The sequence below is a fragment of the Microcebus murinus genome, chromosome 4 (genome assembly GCF_040939455.1).
Source record: "Microcebus murinus isolate Inina chromosome 4, M.murinus_Inina_mat1.0, whole genome shotgun sequence".
Classification (NCBI taxonomy): domain Eukaryota; kingdom Metazoa; phylum Chordata; class Mammalia; order Primates; family Cheirogaleidae; genus Microcebus; species Microcebus murinus.
In genome coordinates, this window is record NC_134107.1 from 113652320 (window position 1) to 113672703 (window position 20384).

Sequence of the window (20384 nt, forward strand, 5' to 3'; positions counted from 1 at the left end):
TCAATTCTTGTGAGCAGATTTGTTCCAACCCATCCTTATTTTCCCAAGGATACTAGAATTGTATACTGGAAAGCTGGAGTGTGTGTGGCAGGGAGGTTGAGTGGGAGAGGCATCTGGTCATGGAACTTCTGTCCACAGCAATTGCTGATGAGGTGCCCAGTGGCCAAACACAAATGTCTTCCTCAGACCCTATGGCTCTCAGCTTCCTCCATGACACATCTTGGGAGCTGCTGGTGGTGGTCTCATCTCCTTGGATGCATCCTGCAACTTTTCCTGTCCAGGGATTGATGCCCCTTATGGGTTTTCTGGGGAAGCTGGAGCAGGTACTATCTCTAGAATCCCACAGATTCCTTCTCCAACTCCCAGCCTCAAAGGGAGGCTCATTCCAGAAGGCAGAAAGTCCTTCCCTTTCCGTGGTTCTGGTGCAAAGTCAGTTCTATGTCCTAGTCTTCTCCTCGCCCTGGGAACAGCATTCACGAACAAAACCCAGGAAGACTCAAGTTATTTATTTTCACATTGCCACCCCCATCCATGAGGCCAGTGTTAATGTGCATTATGGAGAGAAAAAACATGAAAAATATTAAAATATCTTGCTACAGAAGGGAAGAAAGAAGCAGGGATTTTTAGGATGTTATTGTGAAGAGTGTGAGACAACAACCGCAGCCAGACATTGGAGCCACAGAAGAACCAGCAACTTCTAAAGCTTTTCATTGCACAGATCATAGCCCTTGCAGCACTCGAAGGTCACCAAATAGACACTCCACTTTATGTTTTTCACATTAGCACAGTTCTTTAGGCAGCCCATGAAGGTTAGCCAGGGAGTTCCATTCTCTGTGGAAGGGAGGAAAAGCAGGTCAGCAAGCCTGGCCCTGAGGCTTCTGCAAAAAATCTTTTCTCTAGACCGCACAAGCATAGAAAAATAACCTTGTGTAATTCGAGGCTATGTTATTTAAATGTGAAGAACTGGAAGATGTTGCAAGTTAGGGGCTTCCCAAAAGAAAAAGCAATAATAGAGCAGTCTAAAAATATTATTGGGAGTAGTATGGTAATGAGAGCAGCAACTGAGGGATTGCCAAAGTTGGATGTTTCTATTCAGAAACACTGGTTTAAATGAGGATTATAAATGCCAACAGATTGCTTTGCACAAAGGGTGGGAAAAGAGAGAAAACATGACTTCTAGTCTTGCCCATCGAGGGCCATTTAGCCTGTGTCTAGTTTAGAACCATCCATAAGGAAATCCAGGCAGACACAAAGACCAAGAGCTCCCTCGCCACCCCAAAGACTCACTGTTATCCTTTGGGCATAGATCATGCCTCTTCTCCCACCTCAATTCATTCTCCTCTGTTTTCTTCAAGCTTCTCAAAATACTGTCTCCTTAGTTACATACCCTCACCCTCTAGAGAAAACCTCTATCTATTTTTCATTATGGTATATGATGGGGGTAGAGATATCAGTCATCTAGGCATGAGATTGTCTATAGTAAAAGCATATTAGGGTCCCCCCTTTTACCATGGCTGGTATGTCCCTGTCTGCTTCCTCTGCTCCTTCCTCCTTTCCCCAACCCACAACTTACTTTTGAAAATCCTCCCCACTGTGCAGGCCTCATCTGTTGTTGCAGCACATATTCCTCTTCCTCTGGAGCACTTTTCTCCTGGGAACTGGAGGTGGCACATCCTGCACTGAACAATTTGTAGATCTTGCCCAGAGAGTAGGGAAATAGAAGTGAGAGAATGTGTCACTACCGTGAAAGGACCCATCTCCCCTTTCAGGGTTGAGGTCTGCTTGGAGCCTGGGGGCTTTGCCAGAGCCCCGTTATGCATGAACATCTGCCTCCATTTAAACAGGCTAAGCCAAGAGAGTGACTTAAGTTTATGGTCTCAGGAGTTTTAGCCTGAAAAGTGGAAGGGGAAAGAAAGGTGGAGGGATAAGGGGAAGAACATCATCAAGACTGAGATGATCAGATTAGGTGCTTCATACTCACTAGAATAATCATTTTTCTGAACAATTACTTCACCTACTGTGCTGGCAAAGAGAAATAAAGCAAATTTTAATTTGCTTTATAATTGTGTCTGAGATTTAGCCATGTGTAGGGTCCTTGTAAGCTCCCCTTCAGGGTCCTTCCTGTATTCTTAACCTGGGGCTGTTCTAGGCTCTGTTTGTCCCTCCAAAGCCTCGTCATCTACAAGGCATCTCTGCACCTGCTTTCTCTTTCCAGTTCTCTTAACCTCTTCAGAGATTCTCAGACTCCTGTACCTGTTCCTACAAGTGCAGCACAGGCCAGAAGGAGAAATATAAATGCACACTGGTGTTTTCCTTATTCCCTTCTTTTTAATTGACCCTATGTGGCATTCCTACCCATGTGTGCCTGGAATCTGACAATGGGGACAAATACCTGAAATTCACTTTCAGGTGACACTGCTTTCCTTCACATTTGGCCATGCAGGTCCTGTAGAGTCAGCATCCCGCCTCCTCTTTCCCCCTTGCCTGGCCCTTTGTGACTCTCACTCCTAGCCTGCTGGTTGCTGCCAATGTTATTTTGTCAAACCTAAGAGCACCCCCCAGCCCAGCCTCTCCTGATGAGAGAGGTTGCTGAGTGTTGAAACTCAAGGTCTACTTTTGGGCCCTTTTACCCTCCCCCTCATACTCACCCACCCTGCCCCACTCGTCTCTTCTCCTCAGACCTTCCCCCTCTCATGAAACTCATCCATTTCCACTCACCTGCATTATCTCTGTGTAGAAGTGATCCAGACAGTACTGTTGAAAAAAAATATACATTGTCTAACCTCATTCTCCAAACCTCATCTCACAGCCTCTGTGAAAATCCTCTCAATTTCCTCTCTAACCCACTTATTTCTTCCCCTAAGGGGAAAGTGAAGGGCTTTCACAACAGACTGTGAGTGGAAGCATAGCATCAGACAGCAGGTCATCATGCTTCTGTTACCGTAGACTCCCTGAGGGCTCTGTGACAGGAGCTCTAAGCCACTGCTGATCCTGGACACATCTCACCTGTCAGCCCTGGGGACTCACCCCTAAAGCAGCAGAGCAGGACAGGGAGTCCCAGCAGGAGGGACTTGTCCATTTTAGAAGGAGGGAGGGCCAGGCTGGGGCAGGAAGCTTCAAGAGCACCTATTTATACACCTGCAAGTTTGGGCCTCCCAGGGAAGGTTTAGGGGTGGGAACACTGTGGAAGTCCTTGGAAGGCATACCCTGCTCCTAGAGAAATCAGTGACTCTGTAACTTCTCTTCTTGTCAATTTGGGGTAAGAGGGAATAGCTAGGTAAGTCCTCAACCTGATTTATTCCAATCCTACCCCTCAGGATTCTGATTCCCAGGTTCTATAATCTTTTCCCAATTTCACACTGTGAAAGAACAGAAGTATAAATCTGGGTTGCATGGGCAAGGTGTGCATTACAGCTGAGAGAAAGCATAAGTACAAATAACTGGAATGCAAGAAATGCTGAGAAAAGAACCTTAAAAATATATAACCTCTGAGGAATGGAGAAGACAGGAAGTGGGAAGTTTAGGCTCAGGGGCACTGACAGAGGATTCTTACGAGGGGAATGAAGTTTCTTATCATCAGTCATCCTGGAAACAAGAAGACCCTGGGGTTGAAGATGAAAGCTGAGGAGGGAACTGCTTCCCTTTCTTGGAGTTTCCTGGTGGCTGAGACTTAGACTTTAGTTAGATGAGGGAGGTTTAAGACTGCTTCTCCTGGAGGGAGGTAAGCTGTTCTTTCTGACTTGATGTCAGGCTAGGTAAATTGCAATGAACATTGCAGCTTTGTCTCTTGTCATTGTGGACAATTGAGGGAAAGGTCCGTGCTCATGCATAGGGAAAAGCAACACAGGGAACGGAAACAGCAATTGAAAGGAGGCAGGTTGCAATAGGGCACAACGTGGGTCTACAGCAAAGTGGGGTAATGGTCTAAACCAGATGATGGCTGAAGTGGTAGGGAATGTTTGTAGGTTATTATTATATGTCCAAAGTGCAAACTGGCATTCCCATGCACAGCAGAAGAGAGGTACTCACTAGTTAAGTGTTTATCTGGGGCACCTGCTATAAAGCTTTAAAATAACACTATAAAATATTCATGTATTACACATACACACACTCACATGCATACATATGCACATGTGTGTTCACACATACAGGGCAGCACTGATTTTTGTGTTCTGCATATTCACTGGCAGAACTCTACCTTTGCTTCCTCCCACTGTCTTGAAATTTAGCATATCCTCTTTCATCTTTACACTTCTTTCTCCTACCTTTGAAGAGCTCCCCTCATTTCCTTCTAGGAATTCTATATTTAATTCTTTGCCTAATGGCAGCCCACAAGAAAGGAGGAATGGTTCTCTTCCTCTGCCCTGTCAGAAACTGTCTCCTTACCTGATTATACTTCTATGATATTATTACACAACTTCCCCTACAGCAGAAATTTACTCCTCCCAGATCTACTGACCCACATGTATTCCTTTCTTATATTTGAACTCTATTTTATTGATTAACTTTTCTCCTAAAATCTCACCAAATTCATACTCTTTCTTTTAGTGACCCTAATACCTGATTTTCTTATTGGGTCTCTGTCACTCAGGGTCTCATTTTTCTTTGTGCCTCTAATCCATATTTTCTTATCACCTTAAGGCACCCCCTCACCTCAAATTATCCTTATGTCATAAATTTCAGACCCATGACTTAAAGGTATTCAGGGACCTCTTTTGCCCTATTGCTCCAAACCCTATTTAAGTATGTAAAGCCTATTTTCACAATGCGCCTCCATGACACAGAGTTCTGGAGATGCAATTATTCCACAAGAGCAAGCTCTGGCTTATACCTCAACTTTGAGCATGATAAGGCACTTAATTATGTCTCTGGTTGTGATTAGAAGATGTTTAGATTATGGGCTAGAATTTTGATTTTGTGTCTCCAATGTTATCATGAAAATCAATAAAAATTATGCTTTTTGAATGGAAATCCACCTTCCAATCAGTTATTATTATTTTTAAAAAGAAATACACCTACTTTTCACAGGGGATTCATGGTATCCTGAGTTTCATTGGTAATTGAGATGTTTTCACATAATAATCTTTCTGAATAGGCTGGTGGGTCTGGTGGAGAGTACCCAGTTTTGAGGAAAGAGATCTCAGCTTGGGCAGACCCAGCATCTGTCGAGGTGGGTAAATAAGTTGAAGAACCACAGTTACTGTTTCAGTGCAGCACCAATGGCTCCAGACGCTTGGAGTTTCCCCAAACCATAGGACTTATATTAGTGATCCAGCCAAGAAAGAACAGTTTTTTCTCTGTCAGGGTTTGAAGGAATGGTCAGATCAGAACAGCCTGTCTCATTTCTGTAAGGCAAGTGAGGAGTGCAGCTTTGGTGGACTAAGACTAGATGAAATCAGTGGTTCTACCATCTTGAGGGACATGAAAGACAGAGAAAATATTCAGATGATATGCTCAGGCCCAAGAAAAAATATAAAAGAAGTGTCTCTGGGGAGACTTTACATGTATTTTCTTTTCTACCATGAGACTTGCCATCCCTTAAGATTTTCTGGGAACCCCAGAATTGCTCAATATGCCCACAATTCCCTAGATAGTTCCTTTCTATTGTTCTGAGGATTGGAGAAGATACAATGGGCATTGAAGAGACCAGGGAGGTAGGTCTAGGATTCAAGCATGAAGAAGTAGCTAATAATTTATCCATTGTTCCTATTATAGTTTACAGATTAAGTAAAATGTCCTGGATTTCAATGTTCTGCATCAACAAAACTAGCTTTACCCTGAGAACTCTTTCTAAGAGTGACCAAAGCTAAGGAGAAATTAGGGATTCCTCCACTACTTTCCATGATAAATTCCATGAAGGCCACACTCAGAGACCTCCTCACAAACTGCCAGTGCTTCCCAGGTGGCACGTAGCTATCTGTATTGCTGAGTTTGTTACATACTTTAAAAATATCTCCTTTTAGACTATAGAAATAATCTTTTTGTGTTCAGAGAGGCTGTTCCTGACCAGTTACCCAAGCAGTTTACCCCTTGTTCTTTTCTCTATGTATGTGTCATGTGTTTATGTGTGCAGAGAGTTAGCTATAATCCCAGCAAAAAATAGGGTCTCTTAGGCAGGGGTCATTGCAAAACATAAAGAAATAATAGAAAGTAGAAAATAATAGAATAGAGAAATAAAAGAATACACAGAGACAAAAGTAGTTTTATAGATTTATGAAAAGGGGGTGACTCAGGAGACCCCACAGTATTCCCATGAACTCTGAGGCCCAGAGTAAAGTTTCACATAGGTATTTATAGGTACCTAGATTGGTTGCCAGGGGTAATAGGTTTACATAATAACACGTAGTTTATTTTAGGTTAAAAGTCTCCCAAAAGGCTTCTATAGATCCCTTAATGAATTCTATCTACATGAGCAAATGGTCACAAAATCTTTCAAAGATAAACTTTTAAGTTCTAAAATAAAGCTATCACTTAACAGAAGGCTGAAACAGAGATATAGTGGCTCTATATTTCTTTATCTAGTTATTGTGGATGGAGACATGTGGTCAGGAGTCAAGCAGGAACTGTCACTTGGGCTAATTGCTTTTAGCTGAAGGTGTCTCTCTCTTGGGCAGGCACTCTTTTATCAGCTCTTGTCCCATGGCTCTATGAAAACCTGCTTTGTCTAGGAAGCAGGTGAAAACAACAACTTTGAGATTGCAGCTGCCACTGACCTTTGAGATTCCCTCCTGAGGTGAGGCAGCTCTTGATATGCGAACTAACATGTTCACACATTCCTTTAGGGCAAAGCCCTGCAAAACTCCTGAGATCATTTCTGTCTCTAATATAGCAATATTAATCTGTGGAGCAACATATGTGTGTTTGTGTGTATGTGTGTAGGTGTGGGGTTTTTATATTGGCGAAATATAGTACACACACCAGAAAATTCATAAAACATATATTAATATTTTAAATTCTTTTAAAGCAAACTATGTAACTATAAACCAGGTCAAGAGATTGATTCTTACACAAACCACAGGACCCCCCACACACCAAGTGCTCTTTCCTAACTATACTCTCTTCTTTCTTATTTTGTGGGAAACACTATCCTTTCTTTTATGGAATCTAACCATTGTTTTATTTTATAGTGTTATCACGCAATATTTTTGCCTGTTTTAAATACTGATATAAATGGAATCATGCAGTTGTTTTTGTGTGGTTTTACTTTTTTTGTAATATAGTATTTCACTACATATTATCACTGAGAATTTTCCAGTACTGATGGAAAACATGAGCCCAGAGATTCAAGAAGCCTCATAACATGCATGATATTTGATACAAGTATCATATTTGATTTTTGATGTATCGTTACATCTGTTGATATATGATGAAGATGAGGCTTCGAGGGTATCTTTTTTGAATGTCATATCACTAGCAAGTGACAGAACATGAAAATAAATTCATGACTCTTTAATTTGAAACAAACAAACAAAAAAGAAGGCCCATAAAACCTGAGCAGGAGAAACAAAAACTGCAGCATGAGTGTGAAATTTCAGAAAGTCAAAGAAAATTATAAAATGTTAAAAGCAACCAGAGAACAAAAGACATTCAGAAGATCATTAGACTGACAGCTAAATTCTCAATAAGAATCAAGCTAGATGTTAGTAGGTGACATCTTTAATATGCCAAAATAAGATAGCTTCCAACATAGAATTCTACATCCAGAGAAAATATTCTTCAGGATGAAAGTGAAATGAAGACATTTTTAGACAATAATAATGCCATTAACAAATTTGCCCTTATAGGATCTATATTCTATAGGTAAACATTTTTAAATTGAATCAATATGTAAGTTTGAATTAATCAAGGCTGGAGGTCAAATGTATACATTTGTGGATTACTGTAGAGGAGACAGAAGAGATTTCTAATGAGGCTGCCTTTGTATCCTCAGACCACAGAATCCCTGCACAGCAGGCCTCCTTAGTGCTTCAGCCTGCACTCGAGCAATGAAAACTCCAAAATCTTTCTTGGTCAATCTTCCCGAATGCACAAAGTTTAGTCCAGCTATTCTGATTTAATCCAAAAGGACAAAGACATGTAATCTTTGGGCCAGCATTACCCTTGTTACTTACGAAATTCATGAAAAATACATCACTCAGAGACAGCAAGCATGATGCACAAATGCAGAGCTAAATACTAAGAGACCAATTAAAATGAAGCCTGAAAGGTGACAGTATGATTGAGCACATAGAGATCATTCATGTCCACAGTGAAATCAGTAAAGTAGAGAAGGAGTGGTTAGATGAAAGGCAATAAAGAGTGAACTGTCGGGGGGTGGAGCAAGATGGCGGACGAATAACACCGCCAGACAGAGTGTCTCTGCAGAAATCCTCTCCCTGGTGGGGATACAGTTTGAACTCTAGGACCCAGAGGTCGGACCTGCAGACCAGATCCCCTGCACCAAAGGCTAGCATTGGTCTGTTCAGGGAATCTATTTCTTCCTGGTTGAGCCTAGGGAGGCTGTGTGTTTCTAGAAATTTGTCCATTTCCTCCACATTTTCCAGTTTGTGTGCATAAAGATTTTTGTAGTATTCATAAATTGTATCTTGTAAATTACTGTTCATTCTGTTGGGTTGGATGTTGTTGCTTTGATTTCTCTCTTGAGCCATTGTACTATCTGGCCTTTAGTCTTTGGGCTTTTGTTGTTTTTATATTCGTGAGTCTTTATTATGGTGTTCCATGTGTAATACTGTTTTGAGTACTTCTTGTAGGGCTGGTCTTTTCTAGGTGAATTTTCTGAGACTTTGCTTATCTGAGAATGTCTTAATTTCTCCTTTATATATGAAGCTTTATTTTGCAGGTACAAGAATATAGGCTGGGCATTATTTTGTTTTAAAAGAGTGAAAGTGGTTCCCCGTATCCTCCTTCCTTGTATTGTTTCAGTTGAGATATCTGGAGTATTCGGATTGGTTTTCCTTTATATGTGACTTCCTTCCTTCCTCTAACAGCTTGTAGGGCAATCTCTTTTGTTGATATTTTGGTCAGTCTGATGACTACATGGTATGGTGTTTTCCTGTTTGCAATGTATATCCCAGGAGTCCTTTTGGCCTCTTGTATTTCCAGTTCTAGGTTACTGGGTATACCTGGGAAGTTTTCCTCAATTATTTCTTCTAGTAGATTTCCAACCCTTGGGTTTTTTCTTCCTCCTTCTCTGAAATCCAGTGGACTCACATGTTATTTTCCTTCATATAATCCCAAAATTCTTGTAAGCTTTGCCGATGTCTCTTATTTTTCTGCTCTAGCTCTGTGATTAACTTATTTCATTTGAATGAGTTGTCTCCCAGCTCTGAGATTCTTTCTTCTGTTTGGTCCACCTTATTTTTGAGGCTTTCCACTGTGTTTTGAATTTCCCTGAATAAATTCTTCATATCTAGGATGTCTGATTGATTCTTCTTCAAGATGTTGATCTCCTTAGTGAATCTTTCTTCCAATTCTTATATCTTCTTTGTAGTTTCTTTGTGTTGGTTATCTATTTTTTCTTGCATTTCATTGAGCTTTTTAAAAATCCAATTTTGGAATTCTTCCTCTGTCAATTTAGTGTTTTGGGTTTGTTCAGGCTCCATTTCTTGAGAGCTGGTGTATCTCCTAGGAGGAGTATTTTTGGCTTGATTATTTGAGTTGCCTTGGTTCTTCCCCATCTGGGTCAATTGCTAGAGCTCAGGCGTCAACTTTTTGTAATTTCTTGATTAACCACTGAGGGGAGCACTTCCACCACACTTGGAAGTTTCCCTGACAGGGGTAGCTTTTGGGGAAAGTGGGTTTTCTTGTCTCGCCCTGCCTCCAGGGGTGGAGCCTACCGCTTTGGGCAAGAGAGATGCGGGCTGAGATGCGGGCTATCTCCCTAGTCTGCCCTGCATGCCCTGCACCCCAGTGGCTGCAACTACCCTAGGCTGCTAGACTTCTCAGTAGATCCTTGATGGAGCCAGGCCTGACGAGCTGATCACAGATTGTGTAGGGGCAGGATTTGCCAGGAGAGACTCTAGTCTGGGTGGGGGTGGGGGGCTTGGCCGCTGATGGCTGGGCTGTGGACCCCCTCAATGGCGATCACTAGCCCACTCGTAGGGCACCAGTACTGGGGGCGATTGATTAGGGTGCGGCCGGTGCCAGGTTGGAGGCCTGGGTCAGTAGGATGCCCCGCAGGTTCGTCTTCCCCGTCTACCCGCCAGCCTGTTCAGTCAGAGCCCACACTTGTACTGACCCCCCCTGTGTGGTTTTATTCGCCCGCCCGGGGCAGTTCCAGCTTAGAGCCCCTGCTTAGTCTCGCAGGTTACCGGAGGTGAGACCTCTAACCGCCTCCCCAATCCGGGAAGATTAGTTTCCTCCCATCTTGGAGCCATCCTAGCACAGAGCTCAGGGGAGACCATGCTGCTGCCTCTCACCATCAACAGCACTCTCCAGCACCCCCTTCTCCTGCTGCAATTTTGCACCAGTTTCAGACAGGTCTCTGGCTGGGTGGGTGTGGAGGTCAATGGGGAAGCAAGGAGTTCTCCTGGGGGTCTGATCCCACTTCACCACCTGGCCGGCGCCCTCCCACCCACCCTATTGTTTGCTTTGCACTCTCCAGAGAACATAATCTTATTTCCCAATCACCTTGTTTATCCTTTTATGAGAGTTCCACGTTGCTCCTCTGCAGATTCTCAACGCTGTCCATGTAGTGGGGAGATCCACTCGCGCATAGGAGACCAAGATCTATGTCTCCTTCTCTGGGAGCAGAAGTCCGGAGAGTTACCTCTACTCCACCATTTTTTCCTCCTCCCGCCCCATTTTCTTAGTTGTCTCTTCACTTTGTTGTTTCCTTTGTAGCACAAAAACTTTTTGATATAATGTAATCATATTTGTCTATTTTTGCTTTTTTACCTGTGCTTTTGGTGAGATTCATTGCCCAGACCAATGTGAAGATTTTTCCTTATGTGTTCTTCCAGTAATTTTTACAGTTTCAGGTCTTATGTTTAAGTCATTAGTGCATTTTGAGTTTATTTTTGTATATAGTTTCAGATAATGGGTCAGTTTCATTCTTCTGTATGTGAACATCGAATTTTCCTGACACCATTATTGGAAGAGATTGTCCTTTCCCCATTTTGTGTTCTCAACACCTTTGTCAAAGTTCAATTGATTATAAATGTGTGGATTTATTTCTGGGCTCTCTAATCTGCTCAATCAGTTTAAATATATGTTTTAATGTCAGCACTATGCTGTTTTGATTATTATGGCTTTTGTTTTTTAAGCTTCATGAATCTGGATGTTCATTTTCTTTCCAAATTTTGCAAGGTTTTTTTTTTGTGTGTGTATTCCTTAGGACTTTCTATATAAAAGATTATGCAATCTTTTTTTTCCTGCCCTCCCCCCAGATTATGCAATCTTTAAAAGCAGGTAGCTTTACTTTAACTTTTTAAATTTGAAATTTTAAAAATGCCTTAAAATGCCTTTTTGTCCTTGCCTAATTGCCCCAGCTAGGACCTCCAGTACAATGTTAAATATAAATGGAAAGAGTTCACCTTTATACACAAAAATGTGGAAATTAACCTTACGCTAAACGATTCATCAATGGGGAAATCAAGATAGAAATCAAAAAATTCTTTGAACTTTTTTATCTGAATCAAAGCATCTGAATCCAGATGCTTATCAAGAAAATAATCCATAACAGCCAAGTAGGCTTCATCCAAGGGATGCAGGGATGGTTCAACATACAAAAATCCATAAATGTAATTCACCACATAAACAGAAGCAAAAACAAAGACTATATGATTCTTTCAATACTTGCAGAAAAAGCATTTCAATAGATGCAGAAAAAGCAATTCTTTGAACTTAATGAAAATGGAGAGACAAGTTATCAAATCCTCTGGGACACAGCTAAAGCAGTCATGAGAGGAAAGTTTATTTCCATAAATGCCTATAACCAAAAGTCAAAAAGATCACAAATAGAAATTCTAATGAAACAACTCAAAGAGCTGGAAGAAGAACAGACCAAGCCCAAACCCACCAGAAGAAGTGTAATTAACAAGATCAAATCAGAACTAAATGAAATGGACAACAGGAAAACTATACAGAAGATTAATAAAACAAAAAGTTGGTTCTTCGAAAAAATTAATAAAATTGACACATCTTTCACTAGACTAATGAAAATCAGAAAAGAGAAATCTTTAATAAGCTCCATCAGGAACAAAAAAGGAGCTATCACAACTGATCCTAAGGAGATATAAGATATAAAATAAGAATACTACAAAAACCTTTATGCACACAAACTGGAAAATGAGGAGAAAATGGACAAATTTCTAAAAAAACACAGCCTTCCTAGGCTCAACCAGGAAGAAATAGAATTTCTGAACAGACCAATCTCAAGAGCCAAAATAGAAACAGCAATTAAAAATCTCCCTAAAAAGAAAAGTTCAGACCCGAATTTTACCACACTTACAAAGAAGAACTGGTGCCTATCTTGCAGAAATTATTCCACAACATCAAGAAGAATGGAACCTCCCTAACAACTTTTATGAAGCGAACATAACCCTGATACCAAAACCAAGAAAAGATGCAACAAAAAAAATAAAACTACAGACCAATATCACTTATGAATATAGATGCAAAAATTTTCAACAAAATCCTAGCTAACTGAATCCAGATGTTTATCAAAAAGTAATCCATCACGGCCAAGTAGGCTTCATCCAAGGTATGCAGGGATGGTTCAACATACAAAAATCCATAAATGTAATTCACCACATAAACAGAAGCAAAAACAAAGACTATATGATTCTTTCAATAGATGCAGAAAAAGCATTTGACAAAATTCAACACTCATTCATGATAAGAACACTTAATAAAATAGAAATAGAAGAGACATATCTAAAAATGATACAAGCCATATAAGACAGACCCACAGCCAACATCATGCTGAATGGGGAAAATTTGAAAGCATTCCCACTTAGAACTGGAACCAGGCAAGGCTGCCCACTATCTCCACTTCTATTCAACATAGTGCTGGAAGTCCTGGCTAAGCAATCAGACATGAAAGTGGAATTAAATCTATCCAAATTGGGTCAGAGAAGATCAAACTTTCACTGTTTGCTGATGATAGGATACTATATTCAGAAAATCTCAAGGATTCAACCAAGAGACTCCTGGAATTGATAAATGAATTTAGTAAAGTCTCAGGATACAAAATCAATACACAGAAATCAGAGGCATTCATATACACCAGTAACAATCAAATTGAGAACCAAACCAAAGACTCAATACCCTTCACAATAGCAACAAAGAAATTAAAGTACCTAGGAATACTTAACTAAGGCAGTAAAAGACCTCTACAGGGAGAAGTATGAAACGCTGAGGAAGGAAATAGCAGAGGACCAACCCCAGACGGTGCACATCTCACTCATTATATATGTCTATACCCATCCCCTCCTCTCCCTCCCACCTGCCCAATACCTGCCCAATAAATGTAATTCCTATGTGTCACTTAGATACTGATCAGTTAATACCAATTTGCACGTGAGTATACATGGTGCTCATTTTTCCATTCTTGGGATATTTCACTTAGTAGTATGAATTCAAGCTCTATCCAGGAAAATACAAAATGTGCAATATCACCATTGTTTCTTAATGCTGAATAGTACTCCATGGTATACATATACCACATTTTATTAATCCACTCATGTATTTATGGTCACTTGGGTTGTTTCCACAGCTTTGCAATTGTGAATTGTGCTGCTATAAACATTTGAGTGTTGGTGTGTTTTTTGCAGAGTGTCCTTTGTTCTTTTGGGTAGATGCCCAGTAGTGGGATTGCTGGATCAAATGGTAGATCTACTTGTATTGCTTTAAGGTATCTCCATATTGGTTTCCACAGAGTTTGAACTAGTTTGCAGTCCCACCAGCAGTGTAGGAGTCTTCCTATCTCTCTGCATCCATGCCAACATTTATTGCTTTGGGACTTTTTGATAAAGGCTGTTCTTACTGGAGATAAGTGATATCTCATTGCAGTTTAGATTTGCATTTCCCTGATGATTAGAGATGTTGAGCATTTTTTCATGTTTGTTAGCCATTATTCTGTCTTCTTTTGAAAAGTTTCTGTTCATATCCTTTGCCCACTTTTTCATAGGGTTGTTTAATTTTTTCTTGCTGATTTTCATAAGTTCTAAGTAGATTCTAGTTATCAGATGTGTAGGATGTTATGAGTTATCTAGTTATCAGTTATCAGATGTGTAGGATGTGAAAATTTTCTCCCATACTATAGGTTGTCTGTTTGCTCTCATGACTATTTCTTTGGCTGTGCAGAAGCTTTTTAGTTTGATCAGGTTCCATTTATTTATTTTTGTTGCTACTGTGATTCCCTTTGGAGTCCTCTTCATAAATTCTTTGCCTAGGCCGATGTCCAGGACAGTGTTTCCAACATTTTCCTCTAGAATTCTAATAGTTTCACACCTTAGGTTTAAGTCTGTTACCCAGCATTTGTTGATTTTTGTGAGAGGATTCAGCCTTCAGCCTTCTACAAGTGGCTATCCAGTTTTCCCATCACCATTTATTGAATAAGATTCTTTTCCCCCAGCGTATGTTTTTGTCAGCTTTGTCAAAGATTAGATGGCTATATGAGGATGGTTTTGTATCAGGGTTCTCAGTTCTGTTCCACTGGTGAATGTCCCTGTTTTTGTGCCAATACCAAATTGATTTAATTACTACAGCTTTGTAATATAGTTTGACATCTAGCATATTCATTCCTCCCATTTTGTTTTTATTGCCTAGAATTGCTTTTGATATACAGGGTGTTCTCTGGTTTCAAACAAAGCATAAAATTGTTTTTTTTCTATATCTGTGAAGAATGATGTTGGGATTTTAATAGGGATTGCATTGAATCTGTAGATCAGTTTGGGTAGTATAGACATTTTAACAATGTTGAGTCTGCTGACCCACGAACATGGTATGGATTTCCATCTGTTTACATCCTCTGCTATTTCATTCCTCAGTGTTTCATAGTTCTCCCTATAGAGGTCTTTTACTGCCTTAGTTAAGTATATTCCTAGGTACTTTATTTTCTTTGTTGCTATTGTGAAGGGTAATGAGTCTTTGATTAGGTTCTCAATTTGATTGTTACTGGCATGTATGAATGCCTCTGATTTCTGTGTATTAATTTTGTATCCTGAGACTTTACTAAATTCATTTATCAATTCCAGGAGTCTCTTGGTTGAATTCTTGGGATATTCTAAATATAATATCATATAATCAGCAAACAGTGAAAGTTTGATCTCTTCTGCCCCAATCTGGATACCTTTAATTCCACTTTCATGTCTGATTGCTTAGCCAGGACTTCCAGAACTATGTTGAATAGAGGTGGAGATGGTGGGCAGCCTTGCCTTGTTCCAGTTCCAAGTGGGAATGCTTTCAATTTTTCCCCATTCAGCATGATGTTGGCTGTGGGTCTGTCTTATATGGCTTGTATCATTTTTAGGTATGTGCCTTGTATGCCTATTTTATTGAGTCTTCTTATTATGAATGGGTGTTGAATTTTGTCAAATGTTTTTTCTGCATCTATTGAAAGAATCATATAGTATTTGTTTTTGCTTTTGTTTATGTGGTGAATTACATTTATAGATTTGCATATACATCCCTGGTTGAAGCTCACTTGGTCGTGATGGATTATTTTCTTGATCAGCATCTGGATTCAGTTAGATAGGATTTTGTTGAAAATTTTTGCATCTATATTTATAAATGGTATTCGTCTGTAGTTTTCTTTCTTTGTTGCATCCTTTCCTGGCTTTGGTATCAAAGTGATATTGGCTTCATAGAATGAATTGGGTAGGTTTCCATCTTTCTCAATGCTGTGTAATAAAGAAATATTTTTTCTATTATAATTTTAAGTGCTTTTATTGTGAAAATTTATGTAATTTTCTCAAATGCTTTCTCTATATCTATCATGATGTTTATATGGCCATTATTATACTATTTATACATGTTATTCATATATTATTCTATTAATATATTACATTGATAATTTTTTCATATTTAATTAAACTTCTTATGATAAACACTTTTGTTATGATATATAATTCTGTTTAAATATATTTTACTGAATTTGGTTTATTAATATTTTATTGATAATTTTTATATTTATATTCATTAATCATATTAATTTGTAGGTTTTTTTCTTCTGATTTATTTTTAATTTTATTATCAGGGTAATATTGTCTTCATAGTATTAGTTGAGATATCTCTCTCCTTATTTATTTCTTATAAATTTCTTTGAAGGATTGACTTTTCTTTAAATATTTGGTAGAATTCATCAATGGAGCCATCAGTGCCTGGACTTGTCTTTGTAGAAAGTTTTTTGATTACTAATTAAATCTCTTTACTTATTATACATCTATTCAAGTTTTATATTTCTTCTTGAGTCAATGGTAGTTTGTCTTTCTAGAAACCTGTTCATTTCACCTAGGTTATTTCTACTGTTTGCATATAATTGTTGATAGTATTCCCTTATCGTTCTTTTTATTTCTGTAAGGCTAGTAGTAATATGCCCCTTTTATGTTCAATTTTAGTCATTTTATATGTCTCTCTCTCTTAGCTTAACTAAAAGTTTGTCAATTTTGTTGATTTACTAAAAAAGCAACTTTTGGTTTTTTTAATTTTCTCTATTGTTTACTATTTTGTTTATTTTAGTTCTAATTTTTATTCCTTCCCTCCTTCTTCTTGCTTTTTTTCCCTCTAGTTTCTTCATGTGGAAGATATGGTTATTGATTTGAGATTTCTCTTTTTTGGCAAAGACCTAAAGGAAACAATAGATAAAGACTAAAAGAAACTACGAGAGCAATTTTTCAACAAATAAAAAATATAAGTAAAGGAATAGAAATTATAAAAAGGAGCCAAATAAAAATTCTGGAATTGAAAAGCACAGTAACTAAAATGAATTCATAAGAGTGATTTGACAGTGGATTTGACCTAGAAGAAGAAAGAATCAGAGAACTTAGAGATAGGTCAACTGAAATTATCCAGCTTGAGGAGTAGAAATATAAAAGTGTAAAGAAAAATGAACAGAACTTTAGAAACCTGTGAAACTCCAGAAGCATACAACTACAAACATGATAGAAATTCCAGAAGGGCTGGAGAGAAAGAAAGGTTCAGAAAGAATATTTGAAAAAAAATACTGCAAACCTCCCAAATTTGGTAAAAGACATGAATCTTTACATCCTCAAAGCACAAGAAACTCCCCATAGGATAAAATCAATTAGATTGACCCTTAGACACACCATAATCAAGTTGTCAAAAGCTCCTTAACCACTTCAGTACGAGCGTCGACTATAGTCAATAGCCACAGATGAACACACACAGCCAAGCCTCGACTATAGTTGATAGCCACAGATAAACCACACGTCGACTTTAGCCTACAGCCGTGATATGAAGGCACACAGAGCATCAACTTTAGCTGACAGCCATGATATGACTTTTCTAATTTTTCATTTATCAAAATAAAATTGTGGAAAAAGAGAACACCTGAGCTCTAGCAATTGATCCAGATGGGGAAGGCCCAGCATAATTCAAAAAATCAAACTGAAAATACTCCCCCCTAGGAGATACACCAGCTCTCAAGAAATGGAGACTGAACAAACCCAAAACACTAAAATGACAGAAGAAGAATTCCAAAATTGGATTGTAAGAAAGCTCAATGATATGCAAGAAAAAAATGGATAACCAACACAAAGACTACAAAGAAGATACAGGACTTGGAACAAAGATTCACTAAGGAGATTGAGATCTTGAAGAAGAATCTATCTGATATCCTGGAAATGAAGAATTTATTCAGGGACATTCAGAACACAGTGGAAAGACTCAAAAATAGGATGGAACAAACAGAAGAAATAAACTCAGAGATTGAAGATAACACATTCAAATCAAATAAGTTATTCACAGAATTACAGCAGAAATATAAGAGACATCAGCAAAGCTTACAAGAATTTTGGTATTATACGAAGAAAAATAACCTGCGGGTCTACTGGATTTCGGAGAAGGAGGAAGAAAAAACCCAAGGGTTGGATAATCTATTAGAAGAAATAATTGAGGAAAACTTCCCAGGTCTAACCAGTAACCTAGAACTGGAAATACAAGAGGCCAAAAGGACTCCTGGGAGATAGAATGCAAACAGGAAAACAGCACACTATGTAGTCATCAGACTGACCAAAATATCAACAAAAGAGATCCTCCTACAAGCTGTAAGGAGCAAGAAGAAAGTTACATACAAAGGAAAACTGATCCGAATAACGCCAGATTTCTCAACTGAAGCAGTACAAGGAAGGAGGAAATGGGGACCCACTTTCACTCTTTTAAAACAAAATAACGCCCAGCCTATATTCTTGTACCCTGCAAAATTAAGCTTCATATATGAAGGAGAAATTAAGACATTCTCAGATAAGCAAAGTCTCAGAGAATTCACCAAGACAAGACCAGCCCTACAAGAAGTACTTAAAACAGTGTTACTCATGGAACACCATAATAAAAACTCACGAATATAAAAACAACCAAAACCCAAAGATTAAAGGCAAGATAGTACAATGGCTCAAGAGAGAAATCAAAGCAACAACATCCAACCCAACAGAATGAACAGTAATTTACCTTACCTATCAGTTCTCTCAATAAATGTGAATGGCTTAAACTCTCCACTCAAGAGACATAGGCTGGCTGAATGGATAAGAAAATACAGGCCAAGTATATGCTGTCTTCAGGAAACACATCTAACCTGCAAGGATGCATATAGACTAAAAGTAAAAGGGTAGAGAGATCAGTATTCCAAGCAAGTGGAAGCCAGAAGACGGCTGGCATGGCAATTCTAATTTCAGACAATTTAGTTTTTAAACCAACAAAAGTAGTGAAAGACAAAGAGGGTCATTATATAATGGTGAAGGGCACAGTTCAACTAGAAGAGATAACAATCTTAAATATATATGTGCCCAACATAGGTGCACCCAGATTCATAAAGCAAACCTCACTGGATCTAAGCAAATTGATTAACAGCAACTCCATAATCACTGGAGATTTCAACACCCCACTGCTGGCACAGGACAGATCCTCCAAACAGAAAATTAATAAATAAATAATGGACTTAAACAAAACTCTAGTATAATTGGGTCTGACTGATATTTATAGGACATTCTACCCAAAATCCACTGAATATACATTCTTCTCATCAGCTCACGGGACATTCTCTAAGATTGACCATATCCTAGGACACAAAGTAAACCTCAAGATTTAAAAAAAATAGAAATCATACCATGTATCTTCTCAGATCACAGTGGAATAACAGTAGAAATCAACCCTAACAGAAACTCACACTTCTACACAAAAACGTGGAAATTGAACAACCTCCTACTAATTGATTACTTCATAAGAGAAGAAATCAAGATGGAAATAAAAAAATTCTATGAAGAACATGACACAGGAGAGACAAGTTATCAAATCCTCCAGGACACAGCTAAAGCAGTACTGACAGGAAAGTTTATTTCCATAAATACCTATAACCAAGCGTCAAAAACATCACAAATAAACAATCTAATGAAACGACTCAAAGATCTGGAAAAAGAAGAATAGACCAACTCCAAACTGAGCAGAATAAGTGAAATCAACAAGATCAAATCAAAACTAAACGAAATTGAAAACAGGGAAGCTATACAGGAGATTAATAAAGCACAAAGTTGGTTCTTTTTGAGAACCAAAAAATTTTTATTGAATTTTGAAAAAAATAAACAAAATTGAAATGCCATTGCCTAGCCTAGCAAAAAAGCAGAAAAGAGAAATCTCTAATAGCTTCATCAGGAACAAAAAAGGAGATATCACAACTAATCCCAAGGAGATACAAGATATAATTTATCAATATTACAAAAACCTTTATGCACACAAACTGGAAAATGTGGAGTAAATGGAAAAATTTCTAGAAACACACAGCATCCCTAGGCTCCACCAGGAAAAAATATAATTCCTGAACAGACCAATCTCAAGAGCTGAAATAGAAACAGCAATTAAAATCTCCCTAAAAAGAAAAGTCCTGGTCCAGCTGGTTTCACACCTGAATTTTATCACACTTACAAAGAAAAACTGGTCCCTATCCTGTAGAAATTATTCCACAACATCGACAAGAATGGAAACCTCCATGACACCTTTTATGAAGCAAATATTACTCTGATACCAAAAACCAGGAAAGGATACAACAAAAAAAGAGAACTACAGACCAATATCCCTAATGAATATAGATGCAAAAATTTTCAACAAAATCCTAGCTAACCGAATCCATACGCTTATCAAAAAAATAATCTATCACCACCAATTGGGCTTCATCCAAGGGATGCAGACATGGTTGAACATATGTAAATCTA

The 20384-nt window shown here is 38.6% G+C and overlaps 1 protein-coding gene across 1 annotated transcript; it reads right to left on the bottom strand.

The window, feature by feature from the left end:
- Positions 1-697: 697 nt before the first annotated feature.
- On the bottom strand, positions 698-3079 carry PATE1 (prostate and testis expressed 1). Its single transcript, XM_012772388.2, has 5 exons — positions 3028-3079; positions 2719-2754; positions 1982-2017; positions 1574-1696; positions 698-831 (listed from the first exon to the last, which is right to left on the bottom strand). Exons 1-5 carry the CDS (start codon positions 3077-3079, stop codon positions 698-700), a joined length of 381 nt encoding a protein of 126 aa, XP_012627842.1.
- Between the last annotated feature and the right edge of the window lie 17305 nt (positions 3080-20384).

What these genes read in the sequence shown, in the direction of transcription:
- PATE1 (XM_012772388.2), bottom strand. Translation starts at nt 3,079, where the DNA reads ATGGACAAGTCCCTCCTGCTGGGACTCCCTGTCCTGCTCTGCTGCTTT. An exon ending in TCTACACAGAGATAATGCAG is followed by an intron (nt 2,018 to 2,718) that starts GTGAGTGGAAAT and finishes TTGCCAGCACAG; the next exon opens with TAGGTGAAGTAATTGTTCAG. An exon ending in AGTGGGGAGGATTTTCAAAA is followed by an intron (nt 832 to 1,573) that starts GTAAGTTGTGGG and finishes TCCCTTCCACAG; the next exon opens with AGAATGGAACTCCCTGGCTA.